At 39.8% G+C, this 22,430-nt stretch overlaps 1 protein-coding gene across 2 annotated transcripts in view; it reads left to right on the forward strand.

The window, feature by feature from the left end:
* The window catches only part of LOC122806611 (mucin-3A-like), a 391,121-nt gene that overhangs the window by 245,259 nt on the left and 123,432 nt on the right, over window positions 1-22,430 (forward strand). For both annotated transcript variants that reach the window (XM_044077178.1, XM_044077177.1), the window contains exons 10-12: window positions 952-1,070; window positions 2,295-2,362; window positions 9,061-9,200. In XM_044077178.1, the coding sequence (XP_043933113.1) occupies window positions 952-1,070; window positions 2,295-2,362; window positions 9,061-9,200 (327 nt within the window). The remainder of the gene's footprint in view (window positions 1-951; window positions 1,071-2,294; window positions 2,363-9,060; window positions 9,201-22,430) is intronic.

The following is a 22,430-nucleotide window of genomic DNA, read 5'->3' on the forward strand; positions in this document are numbered from 1 at the left end:
TATTTTCAAGCAAGCAAGAGGTATATGGTAGAGAACCATTCCTGGATAAGATGGCAGACTGTCAAAGGAGGATGCATATGCAACCTAAGGGAAACTTAAATGATTTCCAGTTCATTTGTTTGCACATCTTTGAGATGAAATCAGAGGCCCAGTGAAAATCCATGCAGACACAGGAAGGATATACAAGCCAAGTACTGTTTTGCAGGAAAGCTAAACACTAAATTTATATGCCACCATCATTAATTTCAATTTATAAAAAAAATATCAAGATATTAAAGATTTATCCTTCTTTATTGTTCATCAATGGACATCCAAATGTCTGTAATAGCAAATGTGCTACCAGATTAAACAGTCAAATTACTCTAAAAGCATCAAGTAATAGAACATTAAATTAGCCAGAATTTATCTGAAAATGATTTTCTCTTAAAAAATAACTACCAAAGAAGAAAGTTCCTGTTAAAGCAACAAGCTATAATTATTTAATACAAAAATTATACTTTATGTTTGTCTTATACAAATAATTTGTAGTAGTTTGCCAAAAGTGAGGCACATAACATCTTTATGTTCAGTTTACGCAGATCTTACTTCTTTTCAAACATCTGTACTGGGCAAACATGGAGATGTATTTCAGAGGCTGTGAGCTACTCTAAAATTGAATGCACTGATGTAAAGTGCCTCTGACTGGGTTTTGGCATGAATTAGATTACAGTCAGAAACTTTTTTTTGTATATTCTTTAGTCATACAGCTAGCAAGACTTTAAATATGCATTTTTGTCATAGAGCAAGTAACAAACACAGTTTGAACTGCCACCAGCTATGCTTTCATATGTTTCATTTTTTCAAGTTAACCAGAAAATGCAATAAATAAAATCTTAACTTGAAAGCATTTAAAAATACTTTATAAATTTGACACGAAAGCAGTTACACAAATTTTGCAATTATTTCCCACAGATCTGATGATTGATGACTTCCCTATCCAAATGGTAATACATAATTGGACATATACATCACAGCTTGGAAACAAATCCAGTAATGATTTCAACAATCTTAACTCAGCTCTAACCCAAGCAGTAAGTATATAACAATATAGAAAATGAAAGAATCGAGTAATTGTAGTAAACGTATAAGTGCCATTCTTAATAAAATGGCAAATACTGATACCTTTTCTCAATTCCTAAATAGAAATAGTTAGAACAATTACTTTTCATTTTCATTTGTGAGTAAATATTATTATGTAAACCATTCATATGCCCAGTGGCTACTAATAACAACTTTTGAAAATATGACTCAAACTTTCTACTATTTTCAAAAGAAAAACAAAACTATACTATGTATTTTGCATGAAATTGACATTTTAGTGTTTTAATGATAATCAGTACACACACACACACACACACACACACATATATATATATATATATATATATCATAAAATCATCTTACATACAGACATTTGGAAAAAAGGGCATATTTTAGTTTAGCTTTTAAAAAGCAAATATCAATAACTATATTAAAATGAGATAAGGAGCTAATGTAACTGTACACTCTGAGAAGCTGTTCAACACACAAGTCTCTATAATGAGTTATATTTCAGTTATACAAATATTCAATGTTTTAGTAAATCAGAAAGTCTGCATTTATTCATCAGCTTGGATTACCACTAACTCTGATGTAGGCGAAGAAACTTTTCATGGATAAGACACTGGTGTATCATAGCACACACACACACCCACACCCAGTCACTTACATTTATCACCCATATCTGCAAGCAGCCTGAAGGATCACTACACTAACTATTATTTTTTGCTTAACAAACTAATGTAAATAATTTTAAAGCAAAACATAATGAAAGTTCTGCAAACGTTACAGTTGTTCAGCATTCGTTTGTGTGTAGCATTACTTATCTCTATCTATAACTTTTGTGTGTGTGTGTGTGTGTATATATATATATATATATATATATATATATATATATATATATATATATATATATATATATATATATATATATAGAGAGAGAGAGAGAGAGAGATGGATATGTGTGTGGTCAAAATACTGAAATGCGGTTTATCCAATTTTTAATCTAACAATGAATTTTAAAACAAAAAAAAAAATGCTCAATTGTATTAATGCAGAATTTTCAGCTTCCAAGTATTTATAAATTCACGAATGTTTTATTTATGACTGATTTTTCATATTTGAAAATAAAAAGAGAAGGAAGGAAAGAAAGTAAGAAAGAACAAAAAACATTTGCTGATTGCTTCAAGTCATAGACAAAGTGTTTCTTTTTTTAGATAAAAGCATCCTTCACTGGGAATGGAATTATTGAAGCAATTGTTAAAAATTTTACACAACAGGCTGGGTAAGATTTTTTTCTACCTTTTATGCAGTATTGTGTTGCAGTGCTTTCAGCTGCATTTCTTAGATTTAATACATTTTCTGTGAACTCATTTGTTCAATGCACCCCAGAATTGTCTCAAACTTAATCTATAGTAATTGACAGCTATCAAATATGCTATTATTTTATGGGACCTTTTTTCTTGTTCATAGATATATACTAGGCTACCAGTTTGTAGAGATCAGAATTAAACCCTGTACCTTATATCTTAGACTTAAGGACCTTAACTATTATGTCACCCCCTGCCCCCATGTCAACTCAGGGCCACTTTTTAAATAGAATGTTGACATAGAAAGTTGACAAAGAAAACTTGAACTAACATGGATTTTCTGAATTAAAAGAAATCTCCAATTGCAATCATTTTTATTATTTATAAATAAAAATTAAATATCCATAATAAAAAATATAATAATATATCCAAAATAACAAATCTGCTGTTAAAGCGTAAGCCTACAAAACTTGCTGCCAACAACCTTCCCTGTGAATACCTGAAAATAGCAGCCAAGGTCCTAGCATATCCAGTCTCTATCTTAATAAACAGATCCTTATCAGAATGCTATGTCCCTTCACTTTGGAAAATATCCCACATAATACCCCTCCATAAAGGTGGCTCATCCACTGAACTCTCCAACTACTGCCCCATAGCCATCCTTTCTCCACTATCCAAAATACTTGAGAAATGCATTCCCTCTCAAGTCCTAGACTATTTGCGAACAAATAACTTTCTCTCCAGCACCCAACATGGCTTAACACCATTCCATAGTACTACTACTGCCTTACTCTCTTTCACTAACACTATCCTTCATCACAAAAACAATGGCGTGTTCTCCTCTGCCACATTCCTGGACCTGTCCAAGGCCCTTGATATGGTCTCACACAAACAACTACTCTCTGTTCTCACTAATCTCTCCTTTTCACAATCAGCTAAAAACTGGTTTCACATATATCTAGAAGGACTCCAACAATCTGTTGTGTGTAATAATGGCCTATCAGCTCGACTTCCTGTCACACTTGGTGTCCCCCAAGACTCCATCCTGGGACCACGACTATTCTCACTATTTAAGAATAACCTGTTCACAGCCACCAAGCAGGCCACTCTCATACAGTATGTAGATGACTCAACTCTCATCTGCTCAGCCCCAACTATGCCTGAACTTCATAAGATCACACAGGAAGCCTTTTCCTCTGTAGAAAACTGGCTATCCAATGCCCAGCTAATACCCAACCCTAACAAGACTAACATCCTCATCTTCCAACCCACAAAATCTAACCTAACTAACCCCCACTTCAATATTCTGGCCAGTGACAACACCATCATCTCCTGTAAAGAACACACCAAGTGACTTGGAGTTGAGATTGACTACCATCTTAAATTCAACACTCACATTTCTCTAACCATAAAAACAGTTGACAAAAAAATAGGAACATTGTATAGAAATAAGCAATTCCTCACCAAAGCAGCCAGAATTTCAGTTGCCAACTCCCACCTCATCTCAACTTTACTCTATGTCTCTCCTATACTTACCTACTTTAGACAAACTGACCTAAACAAGCTAGAGACCTGCTACAACAAAATAGCCAAATTTGCCACTGGGTCATCCTACTGCAGCCATCACTGTAACTCAGTTAGAGAACTTGATTGGCTTGAACTCCCACAACTTCTTTGTCTCAATCAACTCTCCCCCGCTCACAGAATAGTAAACCATCCTAAAAACATCCCCTCTAGCCCTACTCTACTACTAGACCACTATGCTCCAGCAACAAAAAATAACTCCAAGTCACCAAAGTCAAGAACTCAGCCAGAGAATCTCTTTTTTCATGCCTAATATCCAAACTATGGAACACCCCCCCCCCATTACCACCCTACCTTCATCCCATCACTTCAAAGCTGAACTAAAAGCCCACTTAAAAAGCCACTGGTTATGTCCTTGCACCAATCCAGACTAAGACTCACTTTTGTTCCTCTTTTCACCTCCTCTCCTCCCCTCCCTTCCCTTAGCCACCCTGTCTCCCAAAATCAGATTATATCTCCCCTTTTTTCAGTTCCCTCTGATTTTTCCTCAACCCTTTCAGCTCACAGCACCATAAGGTGTACATCTGCTATATATTTGTTAGTTTACTTAGCTATAATTGACAATTTGAACAGTTTAGAAGGTGAAATAGTTTTGTACTTATCATTTATCTAAGCATACTTATCAACATATTCTAATCCTGATCATTCTATGTCATCTTATGTTTACAATGACACATTTAACTGTATTGTTTACTTTTTTATGTATCCCAATTGTTCTTCATACATCCTTGCTGTTCATGTTTACTACGGATTTTAATTGCTTTGCACTGTTACTTGTATTGCTTTGTGTGGAGCTTTTTCCCTGGGCCTCCGCTGAAAATGGACCTGTGCCATGTCGTAGTTTACCAGTAAATAAATGTAAATAAATAATAAATAAATAAATAAATTTATTAGATACGTACAGACATGCATACAAATATTTCAAGTATGGGCATTAATGCCCTTCTAGCTTGCCAATATACGAAAACACTTGTTTCCATAATAAGTATCAAACTGTTCTTAAAAATATATGCACTAGTACTTGCTTTAATGTAATTTGGTAGTCTGTTCCATGCATCAGCTACTCTGTCAGAGAACCAGTTAGTACACTTCTCATTCTTATAGAATCTTCTGCATAGGTTCTCTGATGATTCTAGTACTTTTTCTTAACCCCAAACATTCCCAGAGGTAGTTGTCACTCATCATCATCTTCTTTCGACTGTTCCTGTTAGGGGTCGCCACAGCAGCTCATCTGTTTCCATTTCTTCCTGTCCTCTGCATCTTGCTCTGTCACACCAACCACCTGTATGTCCTCTCTCACCACATCCATAAACCTTATCTTCCCCTTTTCCTGTTACCTGGTAGCTTCATCCTTAGCATCTTTTCCCCAATGTACTCAGCATCCCTCCTCAGCACGTCCAGACCAATGTAATCTTGCCTCTCTGGGTTTGTCTCCAAACCTTCCAACCTGGGCTGACCCTCTGATATACTTATTCCTAATCCTGTCCACCCTCGTCACACCCAGTGCAAATCTCAACATCTTTAACTCTGCCACATCCAGCTCTAACTCCTGCCTTTTAGTCAATGCCACTGTCTCCAACTCATATAACGTAACAGATCTTACTACCCTCTTGTAGACCTTCCCTTTCACTCTTACTGGTACTCATCTGTCACAAATCACTCCTGACACTCTTCTCCACCCACTTGATCCTGCCTGTACTCTCTTCTTCACCTCTCTTCCACACTCACTGTTACTCTGTACTATTGATCCCAAGTATTTAAACTCATCCACCTTCACCACCTCAACTCCTTGCATCCTCACCATTCCTCTATCCTCCCTCTCATTCACACACTTATATTCTGTCTTAGTCCTGCTGACCTTCATTCCTCTTCTCTCTATCTATCTAGTACATATCTCCATCTCTCCAACTACCCAGAGGTAGTTGTCACTAAATGCCATATATTCCAGAATAACATCCATGGATACCTTTGGTATATTTTCATTGTACTCTTTCCAGTTTACTCATGCTTGTTTTCTTACAGGGTTTCCATATTGTTATCCCATACTCAAGTTTGAGTCTAATGTGACTAATAGACAATGACTTCATTATTTTTGATCTCCTGGACTTTATAAATCTTTTTATACAACCTATAGTTTTATAACTATCATTAACCAATTGATTGATATGATTAGAAAAACTCATAGCTGAATCTACCCATATACCCAGGTCCTTAAATGAATCTACAGTTTGAATCACTGTGTGCTGTATTAAATATTCACCTTTCAATTTATGTCTACCAAATCTCATATGCTTAGTTTTTGATGTATTTATAAGTATATTATTTTCCTGTGCCCAAATGGTCAATTTAGTCAAATTATTTTGCAGACATGCCATATCTGTAACACATGTAATCAGTTTACCCAATTTCAGGTCTTCTGCATATAGACTGTAGAACACCTCAGATGTAAAAGTTAGGTCTGAAAGATACAATCTAAACAAGTAAGGCCTAGGACAGAGCCCTGTGGGACACCCTGACTGTAATCAAGGATTTCACCTGTCCAGTGGCTGTATGATACTTGCCATGTCCTATTTGTAAGGCATGCAGCTATCCATTTTACCAAGAGTACATCAGTACCTAGTTGTACTAATTTATTGATCAGTGTTTTGTGTATGACCCTGTCAAATGCTAACGTTAAATCTGTATAAATTACATCACAGCACAATGTTTCATTCATAGCTGTTATTATATTGTTATAGAACATCATATTACATTGGCTAATAGATCTGTTTTCAACATATGCATGCTGATATATGGTTTCAAGTCCCGCCCTATCCATTTCTGACAATAACTTATCCAATATTACCTTCTCTATTATTTTTCCACAACATGAAAGTAGACTTAAGGGTCTGTATGACTCTGGGTTTATCCTACTCCCCTTTACCTTAAAGATGGGTTTAATAAGTGCATGTCTCCAGTCTTGAGAAATCTCCAAATATTTATATGACCTAGTGAATAATAGATATGATGGAATTGTAAGTGCTTGCTGAAGTGTTCTCAGGTCATTGTTACTAATTCCGTCTCCCCCCTGCACTTTGTTTGGATCCAGTTTGTGCAGTTCTTTTTCAGTATAATCTAATTTGATTCCAGTATCTGGGGTTACTTGCGTGTCACTAAGACAACTTACCACCCCATTTGTGGAGCCAAACTATTTTGCATAAGATTTTGTAAATATATTTATAATGTATTGTGTCTGAGAATAAATTTTAGAGTCTGCACACAGTTTATCAATTTGTGTGTCTTTACTCCTTCCACATCTTATATATCTATAAAAAAGGTTTCCTATTATGATCAATATCTTTATATAAATTTTCTTCAACTTATTTTTATCTTGCCTCACACTATGCTTAATCTGTTTGTCCAGCTTGTTTATTTCAGCTTTCAAAGTTGTACTTTGACCTCTCTTCCATTTCTTATATTTTTTGTCTCTCACCTTAATCAGATATCTTGTTCTTATGGAAATATATCTGCCTGATGTTGTATGCCTAGATCCTGATGTTAAACATTTTTTTTTGATTTTTTGCACTCAAACAATTTCTCTTTCAAAATTTTCCACATTCTATCTGCAGTTTTTCCTCTGAACACCTCACTCCTGTTAATTTTACATAGTGACTGTTTAGCTTCCATATAATCTGTGATTAACCTTCTGTGCATTGGCTTAGATTTCAGTTTATTGGCTATAATCCACCATATTTATCAAAAAGCCCCTGATTTTCAGAGGGGCCTACCAAAATCAGGGATGATGCTGAAAATCAGAGACAATTCAGAGGTATGACCATATTCCTCAAACATAACTAAAATACAAACAAATGTTGATTTACACAATATATATGTCATTGAATGAATTTGTGGAAAACATCTGATTTGGTACAGCATCCATAAGCATGTCAACATTTATTTTCAAAATGTTTTTATTGAGAGCTACTGTTTAGTTTTCATCCCCCTCCCCCATTTTGCAAGAGACGGATATCCAGAGAATGAGTGTGGGAAATTTCTCAAACTCATGAGTACTTACAAGAAAAAGACACAGTGCTTGTGATCATGGCCAGTCACAAACAGTAAATTCACTGGAAAACATTTTATAGAAACACGCTTAGCTTAGGAATTCATATTTTGTACATTACAATAATCATCATCTAAATTATCTGTTTACTTCCTTGTAAAGACTGACAGGGGACTCTGGGTACCTGCATAGTGAAAATGACAAATGTCCTGCATAGAAAATGACTAAAATATTGCTGCTCTGTCAGTCATAGCATTATTGTCAGAAAACAACCTTTAAAATACAGGCAATCTGAAAGAAAAAAGAAAATAACTGCTGCATTTTGCTTCAGGAACAAAATTTAATTTAGCAGGCTGTGCATTAAATACAAGTAGAGGTGCACAAAATGTAGGAAGAAACATTATGGATTTAGGGTAATCAGGGCATACTTAAACCAGATTGGGAATGAGCATATTACAGGTGTAGGGTTATAAGTCTGTAAATGCAAACAAAAGGTGTAGCAAAGATATGTCAACCATGTTTTAGTAGTCTAAGGTGAATTGTAGGATATTCATGCTTACAAATATAATCAAATTAATCTAAGGGACTATAGTACTTTATCTGTACTTCATGGCAAGTTAATGGGCCTATTGCTTTTTATTTTTACTGTCCGCCTGGCCTTGACTGATGGCTCTCACTTCCTTCACCCAACCACCTGTTTTTTTCCTCTCTCAGGGTTGAGAGCCAGGCAGTCTCCATCCCAGATGAAAGACATAAATCCCATTGATTCCCTGGCTGCAGAGTCTAATCAGTCCATTTGTTCTCCTCACGAAAGGGGGGTGGCAGGAAGTGGGTCAGACTGCTGGACCTGGCAACTCCATAATTATATCAGTTCTACAGACAAATAAAACATCATGTCTATGTAAGGAAACAATAGTTAAGAATCATACACTGAAATCATAATACAATTACTCTGGAACTAGGCATTTAAATCATGAATGTCTTGAAGAATGTTTGATGTTCTTGGCTTTGTTTCAGATTCATTCTGCTCATTCTCTTATGCATTAGGTCTGGCTATGTTGTGGCAAACACAGATTTGTACTTTAAAAAACAGACAGCAAATGAAACGGTAGTGAGAAGAAACCTTGTGGATAACATCAACACAGTTTCAACCTTGGATGTGGATACTACTTCCATTATATCAGCTGGTTGGTATTTTTTTATTATTAATTTATCATGATATTATTATTCATAAATGTACGTAAGCAGAAAACTAATATTCCTTTTTCCAGTCTGAGGCCTTGTGTCTTAACATTTATAGGATATATTTTTTTTTATCGTTGTCCTGGACCATCATTTGTCATACCAACGGTCTAATGGTCCCATTCTTTCCCCTATTACCCAGGGCGAAGATATGGCTAACCAGGAGGAGACTATTACACTGGGAGCTACAAGGTACTTCTGTATATGGCTGTAACTCACTGATGTGCCAGCTGGGCACTGTGTATTAGATATTGCAGTGGGACACTATAAGGTGAATATTCCACTTCTGTGGAGATGTGCCAATCAAGGGACCCATCCTCAAGTAACATGCAGTGATGTATTACAAGGCTCCACCCCCACACCCCACTCCACACACACACAAGCACACACACCTATGTAGTATGAGAGGTAAATGTGCTCTAACTGTACATCCTTTTTTCTTCTTGTATCAGATCCTCTAGGGGTGGGGCCACTAATAAATCCCCAGTCACCTGGGTCACAGTCTAAACTTCACCTCTGTATATGCCATGAATTTTGTGTGCGTAACTCATTCAACCTTTTTTTTTCTGATTGCTATCATAATACAGTGCAGTGCTATAGGAAAGCTTGAGCTTATCCTGGCATTGAGTAGGTGCAAGGCAGCGAAGCTTATCCTGAAAAAGATGTCAGCCCAACACTGGATATAGACACACACAAATGCATGCCCATACAAAGTGAACACACACACACACACACACACACACACACACACACACACACACACGTGCATTCTTACATTGCATGCAAATCTCTGGGTAGCAAAACCAATTTGCCTATCGTGCTTCTTTGGGATGCATCAAGAAAATAAAGTACCTGATATAAACTTAGTAGATGCAGGGAGTACATGCAAACTCTGCACAGGAGGTACCCAGCTGAGAACTGAACTGCAGAATTTAACACAGTGTGGCAGCAATGCTAATCAATGCGACTGTGAAATGCATATAAAGGTAGACAGTAAAGATACTGCTGTTATAGCCATTCTGACTTCATGAAGAAATCAGTTATTTGTGCTACATTAAGATGATTACTAAGTTTAATCTGAAGCTGCTGTTTGTGGAAAGAAAAGGAATGTGGTAAATATAATATGACATCAATGAATGAATAAATGAATAGTGCACTATAAAGGCAAAGAAGGCACCACTTAAAGGTTGTTAACCTAAACCTGACATACCAAGGAGTTCCCATGATTAAGCAATAGAAGTAGATGTTCAGCTGCACGCCAGATATCAGGTAAAGATGGAACTATAAAAAGGACATATATGCTTCTCGTGGTAAATAGTAGGTTAAAGGTCAAGATAATCAGGTGTTATGTACTGATAAAGACAATAAAGTGCAATAAACAGGGGAACTTGAGGAGCAGGGCAAAAGGATGGGAGGATGGAGGTTAACTGCATAAGGCTCACCCATCCTGGGGGGGTTAGAGATGGTTTAGATCTCCACTTGGGTGGCACACATAGGAACTCCTGGTGGTAAAGCCTGTAGAGTCTAGGTAAGAAAAGGTGTGCTGGCATTCTTTTCTATGGAGAGTCTGTTAAATATCTCCTCTCTAGAAGATTCCTTGGATTCCATCTTTGATTATATGACCAGTAACCATCTCAAACTTAACCCAGTTAAGATGGATGCTGTATTGGTGCCTTACACTGTCCATGTATCTAATGTTTCTCTGCTCTCTCCCTTTCATTGTTTTATGTTCATAACCTGATTGTTGCTCTTGCTAGGCTGTCACTGAAGTGACAAGACATGAGCCATCATTAATATGTCTTACTTCATTCTGAAAAATATTGCCTAGATTAAATGTTACACTCTATAATTAGACCTTTGGGATGGTGGTTCATATCTTAGTGTTATTCTTTTTAACTACTGCAGTTCTGTTTTCATCAGATGATGGTCTGGCTCACCTACAGTAGGAGCAGGACTTCAGCCAGGCTGCCGATGGACATGTATAAGATGCACTCCATTATGCCTGAGCTGTGAGACCTATATTGGCTGCAATTTCTAACTAGATGTGTATTCAAGACTCTTGCCCTCACCTAGTGAGACAGACACAACTTGGGTCCTGTATACCTGAAAGATATTCCTGGACCTTGTGTTCCACTTAGGGTGCTTATCTCATTGAATGAGGAGCTGCTTGTGGTTCAAAAGGCTGAAATGGAGACATCAGTCAGCATTTCATTTGCATACCTACCCCATGTGTGTCAGAGTCCATTACCTTCCCTGCTTCAGGAGGTTTCTGTATTACCATCTCTTATAGGATAGTCAATTTGAGATATTACAGAAGCAGTTACTCTACCTTCACACCATGAAATTATTAATCAATATCTATTTTGTTTGTTTCCATTGTAATAGGTATAGTCCAGCTGGGCTGATGAAGTCCCAGGGAGGCAAGCTGTAAAAGTATGCTAATACATTTAGAGAACAATATTAAAAATAGTGAAAAAAAGAAAAAGAAAGAGAAAATGTAGTGGCATTGTTAATTACTGGAAGTAATATAGAAAAAGGTAGTCAAGCGTTTCAATGGAAAAGTTAGCAAGGCATAGAGGATGAAGAAGTGAGAGTCGAGATAAAAGAAAGGAGAAAAAGGATGCTACTAAAGTTTATATCATAATGTGGTTCTCACAGTTTTGTTAATGTTATATATGAACGATCAAGTTGAAGGAGGCCATTCTAAGTGAGTGGCCAGTACTAACCTGCGTGAGACTACACAATGTTTGGGCAACCTTATGCCGACTATAAATATTATTATAGAAAGTTTCAAGTTGCTTGGTTGAGTTTTAGGAAGGTCAGTTAAGACAGTGAAAGTCAGCTGGGATGCCTTATGTACAGAGTCTGCATGTCCTCCCTGTGGTTGTGTGGGTTTCCTCTGGGTGCTCCAGTTTCCTCCCACATCCCAAAGACATGCTGTAGGTGGATTGGACACTTTAAATTGGCCCTAGGTGTGAGTGTGTGCATGTGTGTGCTTTCTGTGGAAGGATGGGCACCGGGCTGGCAACTCAACACCGTAAAACTCCACTGCCAATAATGAGCGGACAGGTGATCTGTTGTGGCAGAAGAAGAAGAAGTTAAGACAGTGAAAGAGTACTGAGCATATAGTAAGTACAGAAGTAGAAGTGCATATAGTTATTAGTAGTGCACATTGTGGTAGTTCATAGGTTCATAGGTTCATACTAGGCTATCTGCCCGAGGGCATTTACAAACCTAGCCCATCGTTTTGTGGCTTACGCCACCCCTTTAGTATGGGGAACTATACCCATTATTTTGCTGTGCCTCTGTCGAGCAGTGACACTGAGGTAATCCCTGGGGTATATCTGCGATCTCCCATCCATTGGTCAAGATTTCTCTTGAACAAGGCCAGCGAGGTGCTCTGCCTCACATGTACCGGGATTTTGTTCCACAGCATAGGGAGTCTTTGGGTGATGAATCTATCCCTCCAGCACGTCCTATTAATAGCCGTGTCAAGGTTTAAGTCTCCCACCCTTGTGGCTCTGATGGATCTAGATTTTTGAGGTGAAGCATATTCATCAAATCTGGGTTTGACATGGCCTTGTATGTTAGGCAAAGGTCACCTCTGAGCAAGCGGTGGCGACTGAATAGAGCTGGAGTTCTTTCAGTCGGGCAGCATAGGACAGATTTTGAGACCCTTTATCCTTTTGGTGAGGAACTTTTGTGGCCTCTCCAGCTGCTGCAAGTGTCGGGTCAGATACATTCCGAATGGGGCATTGTACTCAATCATTGGTCTGATGAGTGATGAGTAAAGGGAGACTATGACCTCCCTTGATCTAGATGAGAATCCCTTCATGATAAGGTGGGCAATGTAGAAGGTCTTCCTAACTACTTTAGCTACATGGGTGTCGAATGACAGACTACTATCAACCTGGGTCCCCAGGTCCCTGATAACTTCTTCTGTGCTCAGTGGATTGCCACCTATTTGGTAGCTAGGGGTAACCTTGTTTTTCCCGAAGGGTATGACTATGCATTTTTGGCATTTAACTTTAGGCCGTGGCTCTGGCACCAGTTATCCGTTTCTGTGAGACCCTTCTGAAGGATATCTGTGTCAGATGTGTTTTCTACTATGGCCCAGTTTGCACTCATCTGCAAACTTTGTCAGCCATAACCCTCCTGTGTTTGCTTGTACTTCAGAAAAGTAGATGCCAAACAAGAGTGGGCCCAGGACTGAGCCCTGTGGGACACCACTTGTGACAGGCTTTGAGTCTGACATGGCGCCAGCAACTCTGACCCTGTGGGTTCTGTCACTCAGCCAGTTTGCAACCCATCTTGTGATGTATGGGTTGACATTTAAGCTGATGAGTTTTTCAATGATACCCGAGTGGGGTATTGTATCGAAGGCCTTAGCCAGATCGAGGTAGGCTGTATGGACTGCCTTTCCCTCATCAATGGCTTTGGTGACTGTTTCAAAAGTCAACTAAGTTTAAAAGGCATGATCTGCCTTTGACAAAGCCAAACTGGGTTGGATCCAAAGTCTGCAAATTCCCTATGTCTTTATTTATGAGGTCCATTATGATCCTCTCCATGGCTTTGCAGATAAGGCTTGTCAAGCTAATGGGCGGTAATTTCCAGGGTCGGTGGAGGCACCGCCTTTGTGAAGTGGTACCACAGTTGCAGTGCGCCACTCCTGGGTGCGTATCCAGAGGTAAGACTTTGATTAAACAGCTGTCCTAGCTGTGGGTTTAATTCCTCATTGAGTTCATGGAGCACACAGCCGGGGACACCATCAGGTCCCATGGATGCTGTGTTTTTGCTTTGGAGAGAGCAGTTCTCACTTGGGCGCTGGAAATGTTTGGGGGCTGCAATCGTTTGGTATAGATATCTCTCCTTTGGGGAGGGGGAGAAGTTTGCACTGAACCTGTCAGCCAGTATGTTGGCAATGTCTGTAGGATCAGTAATCTTCACATCATTTTGAACTAGCTCTGAGCATATCTGGGAGTTTCCTCCCAGGTTTCTAACATAGCTAAAGAAGGCCTTATGATTGTCTTTTGAGTCTTTAGCTATTTTTCTCTCGAAATTTGCTTTGGATGATTTTATGAGAGCTCTTAGTTTTTTACTTATAGTGATCAAGGGTGTCTTACCTTTTAAGGATTTTGCTCTATCTTGTAGTAGCTTCCTCCTTTTGTTGTAGAGTTTGTTTATGGCTGGGGTCCACCAGACTGGACGCTTGCCTTTGGTGCAAAGAGTCTTTGTTTTGCTTGGGATTGCCTTATCCATGCAGTCCTGAAGGTGCTGGTAGAAGGCATTTGTAAGTGATTCGGCGGCTTGAGTACTGTTTTCCGCCGGCTCGGGTGCCTTAAAGGAGACCACACTAGTCTTTAGAAGTGTGAAGTCGGCTTTTGAGAAGTTCTTTACTGTGGTCTTTTTTATTTCAGGTGGGGGTGGGATGAGGACCTCCAGCGAGATTAGTTTGTGGTCTGATCTCACCAGTGAGGGGTACACCTCCGGTGTTGAACATTGTGCTCCCATGTTCGTGATGATGAGATCAAGTATGTTATCTCCTCTTGTGGGGATGGTGACTAGTTGTTCCAAGGCATTTGAGTTTATGAATTCCAGGAACTTTTGGGCTAGGGTGTTTGGGCTTGAGTAGTGTTCCCAGTCTATATTAGGGTAATTGAAGTCACCTAGTATGATGGTGTTTGGTGATACATTTATCCCTCTAGTGTTTTCAGGAAGGCCATGTGAGGTTCCTGAGTTTGTGAGGGTGGCCTGTAACATGCTACAATTTGCAGAGCAGTCTTGCCTATGGTTAATTGCACCTGGACGGTCTCCGATGCATCGTGTGTTGCCACCAGTCTTGAGGTGTGGGTGTCCTTGATGAATATGGATACCCCCCCCTCCTTTCTTGGTATTGTCCGGATTTTGGGGCCGGAACGCATGATATGAGGTAAAACCTGATAGCGCTGGGGTGCTCTCAGGAGCCTTGAACCAGGTTTCTGTCACAGCACAGACATCGATGTTCTTCATACTGAGAAGGGCCTCGAGTGCGTGCATTTTGAGATTTAGACTTCTGGCATTGAGCAGCATTACCCTTAGTTTTTTTCCTTTTTTGTTCTAGGGTGGTAGGTTTAGAATTTGAGCCTTGCCTAAAAAGGCACTATGGGGTGGCAAGAGCCTTTGCCAATATCCGAATCCCAGGGTGACAGGTGCAAGCCGTCCCTTGCGAAGCAGCGTGGCTTGTCCAGCATGTCATCCCAGGCAGACAGACACTGGATCCCCTTTGAATGACACCAGTGTTTAAGCCAATTGTTAAAGCTGATCATCTTATCTCTGTATTGTGGCATCATTCTTGGTGAAGGTAGGATACTGCTCAAGGTCAGGGTCATACCTGCCTGGGCTACATAATCAGAGAGCTCCTCAATGTCTCTTTTCATGTAGTCCAAGGAGGTGCGTCTCAGGTCGTTTACACCAGCGTGGACAATGACTGAGTCATATTTGTACCTGCTGTTGAGAGACCTGAGTGCTTGCGTTATGTGGCGGATTCTAGCGCCCGACAGGCAGCTTACTGTGACCTTCTCCTTACTCAGTCTGGTGAGCGGGACGCCAGTGTGTCTGACTATGGAGTCACCAATGACTAGTGTGTCTGGCATTGTGTTTGGCCTTAAGGACTGTGACTGTTTGACACTCTGACTGTGAGGTCTATGTGTTGCAGGTGTTGTGTTCTGAGGTGGTGGTTGTTTGGGTGTCTGCTTTGGTGGCCTCTGCTGTTTTGGTAGATTTTTGATCAGAGCCTCCGAGTATGTCTTTGTGTGTTTATGTGTATGATTTGAGGTTGTAATGGTACTATGTGAGACTGGGTCTATAGTGTGTGTGGTAACCTTCTCCTCCTGACTGGTCTTGCCAGTCCTATGTTGAGAGAGCTCAGCCTCCAGTTTGGCCGTATAGTTGCATCTCTCGCATGTATTTGTGTTTTGTGGGAGGAGGAGAGGGTTGTCTGTGTACATGAGGCAATTGTAACATTGCCTCAATATTCCCAGGTTCACCAGCTGAGCAGGAGAGGACACTAGCAACTGATCCCTCGACATGCTAGAAGGATAGACAAAAAACTTTAAAAAAAGATTCCGGAGGACGTGGGTGACCGAGAAATGGGGGGGTTGCCTTTTTGGGGTACTATCTATGACAAGAGTGCCGTATCAAGGTAATAAGTACTGTAGGAGCAAGTGCTACGTTTAACAGATAGAGAATAGTCTACTTGGAGTCAAGTAGAGATGATCTTTTTAATTATAGGATACGCTGATTAGATCAGTAGTATAGTTCGAGGAAGGTAGTTTTAAGGGAAAATTTGAAGAGTGGACTTTAGGTAGCCTGAATAGTTTAAACCTGCTTAACCGCTGCTGCCCTAGTGTGCAACGGTAGCAACTCCGCGCTAAATCGGGCTAAATCGCGCTAATGCGCGCTAAAGCGTGCTTTATAGCAGGGGGCTGGAAAAGACAGGAAATGACCCAAAATGGCCAATAAACTACAAGTTACTGCCTTAAACCACTCCTCTGAGGACAAATGAAGGAGTTATGGAAATGACCCCTAGTGGCCAATAAAACTACAGTTTCAAGTCAGTAACCACCTCTACGGGGGGCAGGGAAGCTGCTCAATGTTAGTCACTGCCACTGATGAACACAGAGACCCTCCTTCAGCCCAAGCAAAATGGCCTCACAGAAACTTTCAAACAGTTCAGGAACAGCAAGCCTGTAACTGAACTTTTTTAACTCTCAGAAAAGTGGGAAAAAAGCAAGATTTTTTTTTTTGTTTTTTTTTTACAGAGATAGCAGAGGTTCACAAGTAATATCAAGTTATAACAGTGCAGTAAATGACCCCACACAAGAGTGCTAGGTCAAGGACAGAAAATATGCACGTTTTAAGAAAAAAACGATTTAAAATTAAGTGCAAACAGGAAATTCAGCAAACAGCTTTTGGTTGTGCTCTAAATACAGCTACTAATACAGAAATCAAGTTTAACAAGCCAGAAAATGCTCAAGCTAGGCAGCTATGCAGAAAAACTTAGCAAATAAACAGAGAAAAAATACTTAAAATCTCAAAAGTGTCTCCCTTCTTCTCTCAGCGTTTTTTCCTCTTGGAGGGTGCTTCACCAACAGCCAACAAGCCTGAAAAGACGCTCAAACCACGAGGCAACTAGGTTTTAAGAGAGGAAGATGAAGGAGTTATGGAAATGACCCCTAGTGGCCAATAAAACTACAGTTTCAAGTCAGTAACCACCTCACTGGGGGGCAGGGAAGCTGCTCAATGTTAGTCACTGCCACTGATGAACACAGAGACCCTCCTTCAGCCCAAGCTAAAATGGCCCCACAGAAACTTTCAAACAGTTCAGGAACAGCAAGCCTGTAACTGAACTTTTTAACTCTCAGAAAAGTGGGAAAAAGCAAGATTTTTTTTTTGTTTTGTTTTTACAGAGATAGCAGAGGTTCACAAGTAATATCAAGTTATAACAGTGCAGTAAATGACCCCACACAAGAGTGCTAGGTCAAGGACAGAAAATATGCAAGTTTTAAGAAAAAACGATTTAAAATTAAGTGCAAACAGGAAATTCAGCAAACAGCTTTTGGTTGTGCTCTAAATACAGCTACTAATACAGAAATCAAGTTTAACAAGCCAGAAAATGCTCAAGCTAGGCAGCTATGCAGAAAAACTTAGCAAATAAACAGAGAAAAAATACTTAAAATCTCAAAAGTGGCTCCCTTCTTCTCTCAGCGTTTTTTCCTCTTGGAGGGTGCTTCACCAACAGCCAACAAGCCTGAAAAGATGCTCAAACCACGAGGCAACTAGGTTTTAAGAGAGGAAGATGAAGGAGTTATGGAAATGACCCCTAGTGGCCAATAAAACTACAGTTTCAAGTCAGTAACCACCTCTACGGGGGCAGGAAGCTGCTCAATATTAGACACTGCCGCTGATGAACACAGAGACCCTCCTTCAGCCCAAGCAAAATGGCCTCACAGAAACTTTCAAACAGTTCAGGAACAGCAAGCCTGTAACTGAACTTTTAACTCTCAGAAAAGTGGGAAAAAGCAAGATTTTTTTTTTTTGTTTTGTTTTTACAGAGATAGCAGAGGTTCACAAGTAATATCAAGTTATAACAGTGCAGTAAATGACCCCACACAAGAGTGCTAGGTCAAGGACAGAAAATATGCAAGTTTTAAGAAAAAACGATTTAAAATTAAGTGCAAACAGGAAATTCAGCAAACAGCTTTTGGTTGTGCTCTAAATACAGCTACTAATACAGAAATCAAGTTTAACAAGCCAGAAAATGCTCAAGCTAGGCAGCTATGCAGAAAAACTTAGCAAATAAACAGAGAAAAAATACTTAAAATCTCAAAAGTGGCTCCCTTCTTCTCTCAGCGTTTTTCCTCTTGGAGGGTGCTTCACCAACAGCCAACAAGCCTGAAAAGACGCTCAAACCACGAGGCAACTAGGTTTTAAGAAAGGAAGATGAAGGAGTTATGGAAATGACCCCTAGTGGCCAATAAAACTACAGTTTCAAGTCAGTAACCACCTCTACGGGGGGCAGGGAAGCTGCTCAATGTTAGTCACTGCCACTGATGAACACAGAGACCCTCCTTCAGCCCAAGCAGAAATGGCCTCACAGAAACTTTCAAACAGTTCAGGAACAGCAAGCCTGTAACTGAACTTTTTTACCTCTCAGAAAAGTGGGAATAAAGCAAGATTTTTTTTTTTGTTTTTGTTTTTAACAGAGATAGCAGAGGTTCACAAGTAATATCAAGTTATAACAGTGCAGTAAATGACCCCACACAAGAGTGCTAGGTCAAGGACAGAAAATATGCAAGTTTTAAGAAAAAAACTATTTAAAATTAAGTGCAAACAGGAAATTCAGCAAACAGCTTTTGGTTGTGCTCTAAATACAGCTACTAATACAGAAATCAAGTTTAACAAGCCAGAAAATTTATATTGCATCCTTAACTTTTAATTGGTTTTACTTATAATTCATATGTTTATCAAACCTGAGGTCTATAATTACTCCCATTAGTTTAATTTGACTCAATTTGTCAATGAAAATGTTAAAAAGAGATTTTATGTAAAAGTCTGAACTTTGTTCTGAGGTGATATCAGGAGTAAAAAAGTAATGCTTTTCTTTTCACATTTAAAAGGAGCTGAGATTTAACCAACTAATGATCAAGAAGGGAAGGCATCTCTGATCAGTATTAGCAAGAAACGTCGATCCTTCATAAAATCAGCAAAGGCCAGCTTCGAAAGAAAAATTGCCCTAGACACTAAAGTTAATCACAAGGCCTTCTTTAGTTATGTCAGAAACATGGGCGGAAACTCCCAGATATGCTCTGAATTGTTGTATAACGGTACAAAATATACCGAACCTACAGACATAGCCAACATCCTGGCAGACAGATTCAACTCAACCCCCCCCCCTTTCCCCCCAAAGGAGCAAATGCCTATCCCAACTGAATGTAACCTCCCTGACATCACAGATGCACAGGTAAAAGCTGCCCTCTCCAAAGCAAAAAACACAGCATCTATGGGACCGGACGGTGTCCCAGGCTGTCTTACACGAGCTCCAAGAAGAACTGAACCCTCACATTAAGTCACTGTTCAAACTCAGCCTTACTACAGGATATGTACCCAAAGAATGGCGTACAACTACAGTGGTCCCTCTCCACAAAGGTGGTGCCACAACGGACCCCGGAAACTATCGCCCCATAAGCCTGACTAGTCTGGTCTGTAAAGCTATGGAGCATATTATCATGGAACTCATAAGAAAAGAAATTGGGAGCCTCCAGACACTGGACCCTACCCAATTTGGCTTTGTTAAGGGCAGATCTTGCCTCTTAAACCTAGTTGATTTCTTTGAAACAGTTACCAAAGCCATAGATGAGGGCAAGGTAGTCCACACAGCCTACCTGGACCTCGCAAAAACCCTCAACACAATACCCCACTCGGGCATCATAAATAAGCTTACCAGCTTAAATATCAACCCCTATATCACAAGATGGGTTGCAAACTGGCTCAGAGATAGAATCCACATGGTCAGAATCGCAGGTGCCATGTCCAAATCCAAACCAGTTACAAGTGGTAGCAACGACCACAAAAAAGAATACCAGTGAGAAACAGCTCAACTTTCATGTATTTAATACAAAAATATATTACACTTCTCTTAGCGCCTCGGCCAACAGCCTTTACAGAGTAGAAAAAGAGCTCAGTTCTGGGACCTCTCTTGTTCGGTATATACTTCTCTGAGGTTCAGGCTAACACAGGGGGATTATGGCTGACAAAGTTCGCAGATGACTGCAAACCGGGGGCCATAATCGAATCTCCAGCTGACACAAGCATCCTCCAAAAGGGTCTCACAGAAATGGATGCTTGGTGCCAGAGCCACGGTCTCAAGCTAAATGCTAAAAAGTGCATAGTCATCCCCTTTGGGAAAAACAAGGTGCCCACAAATTACCACATAGGTGGTAATCCATTAAGTACAGAAGAAGTAATTAGAGATTTGGGGACCAACGTAGATAGTAATCTCTCCTTTGATAATCACGTTGCCAAAGTGGTTAGAAAGACCTTCTATATAGCCCACCTTATCATGAAAGGGTTCGCATCTAGATCAAGAGAGGTCATTGTGCCCCTCTACTCATCACTCATCAGGCCCATAATTGAATACAATGCCCCTTTTGGGATGTACCTTATCCGACACCTGCAGCAACTGGAGAGACCCCAAAAGTACCTCACCAAGAGGATCATGGGCTACAAACAGATGTCCTATGCAGCTCGACTAAAGAAACTCCAGCTCTACTCAGTTGCTTACCGCCTACTCAGAGGAGATCTATGCCTGATGTACAAAGCCATGTCAAACCCAGAATTAATGGACATGCTCCACCTCAAAAAATCCAAGTCCCTTAGAGCTACACGCTCCAGGGACCTAAACCTCAGCACAAAAATAAATAGGACACGCTGGAGGCACAGATTCATTTCCCAGAGGCTCCCCTCACTCTGGAATAGAATCCCAATTCATGTTAGACATAGCCCCTCACTGACCCTCTTCAAGCAAAATCTGGACACGTGGATGGGAAATCGCAAATTCACCCCTGGGATCTCTTCTGTGTCCCTGCTAGACAGAGGTACAGTAAACTAATCTTAAAATGGTACTTTCTGTGACCTACTTTACAGAGGCACAATAGGCTAATCTAATAGGGAGGCGGAAGCCAAATACACTCTGGCTAGGCTTATAAATGCCCTAGGGCAGATAGCCTAGTATCTTCCTATGAACCTATGAACCTATAAGAGTATAAGTGCATCTAATGAAGCGGCATTAAAAAACAGGGTGGTATCATCAGCATATTGTATCAGAGAAGCCTTTGTTACTATGCTGTGCATGCATTTTATAATGATATTAAACGAGCAAAGGACAAAAAATGGATCCTTGTGGGACACTGTCATTCATTGGTAAGTGAAAAGGGCATGTGGCTATTTTTGGAACTGTGTTCTCCAGCTTTGGTAACTTTTAAACCATGCAAGTTGCTCTTTGGTCAAATTTAGACTACTTATCTGTGAACAAAACTGGTGAGAACATATATCAAAATCATCAGACAAATCTAGCCTAGCCTCTGACATGAACAGGTCATGCTGGAGACGTAGATACATCTCCCAGAGACTGCCACTTCTCTGGAACAAGCTTCCAGTTCATGTGAAACAGAGCCCCTAACTGACCCTCTTCAAACACAACTTAGATCAATGGATGGATAACCACAAATACAGTCCTGGGATGGTGCCTATGTCCCTCCTGGTCAGAGAAAATCAGTATTAACTATAATATATCGTTACCTCTGTGAACTTCATTCACCTAACCACTGACAATTAGGGCAACTCAGGATAAATATGGCTAGGCTTGTAAGGGCTCCAAGGCAGTTAGCCTAGTGACCTTCTATGAACCTATTTGAGCCTACACAGTGAGTCTGATTTTTATATTTGTTGACATAGTCTACAAAAGATTATAAAGCAAGTTCAGTGCAATAGTTTGTTTGAAAACCATATTGAGTTGTAAATAGCCATTTATTTATTAAATAACCAAGTGGCTTGTGTATGCATTTTCAATATTCTTTGAAAGTGAGGATAGAATAACAATTGTTCTAAAATTGGTTATGTCAGGAGACATGCTATTT

This window comes from Protopterus annectens, chromosome 7.part0, assembly GCF_019279795.1.
Source record: "Protopterus annectens isolate FY-2018-M chromosome 7.part0, PAN1.0, whole genome shotgun sequence".
Taxonomy (NCBI): Eukaryota; Metazoa; Chordata; order Ceratodontiformes; family Protopteridae; genus Protopterus; species Protopterus annectens.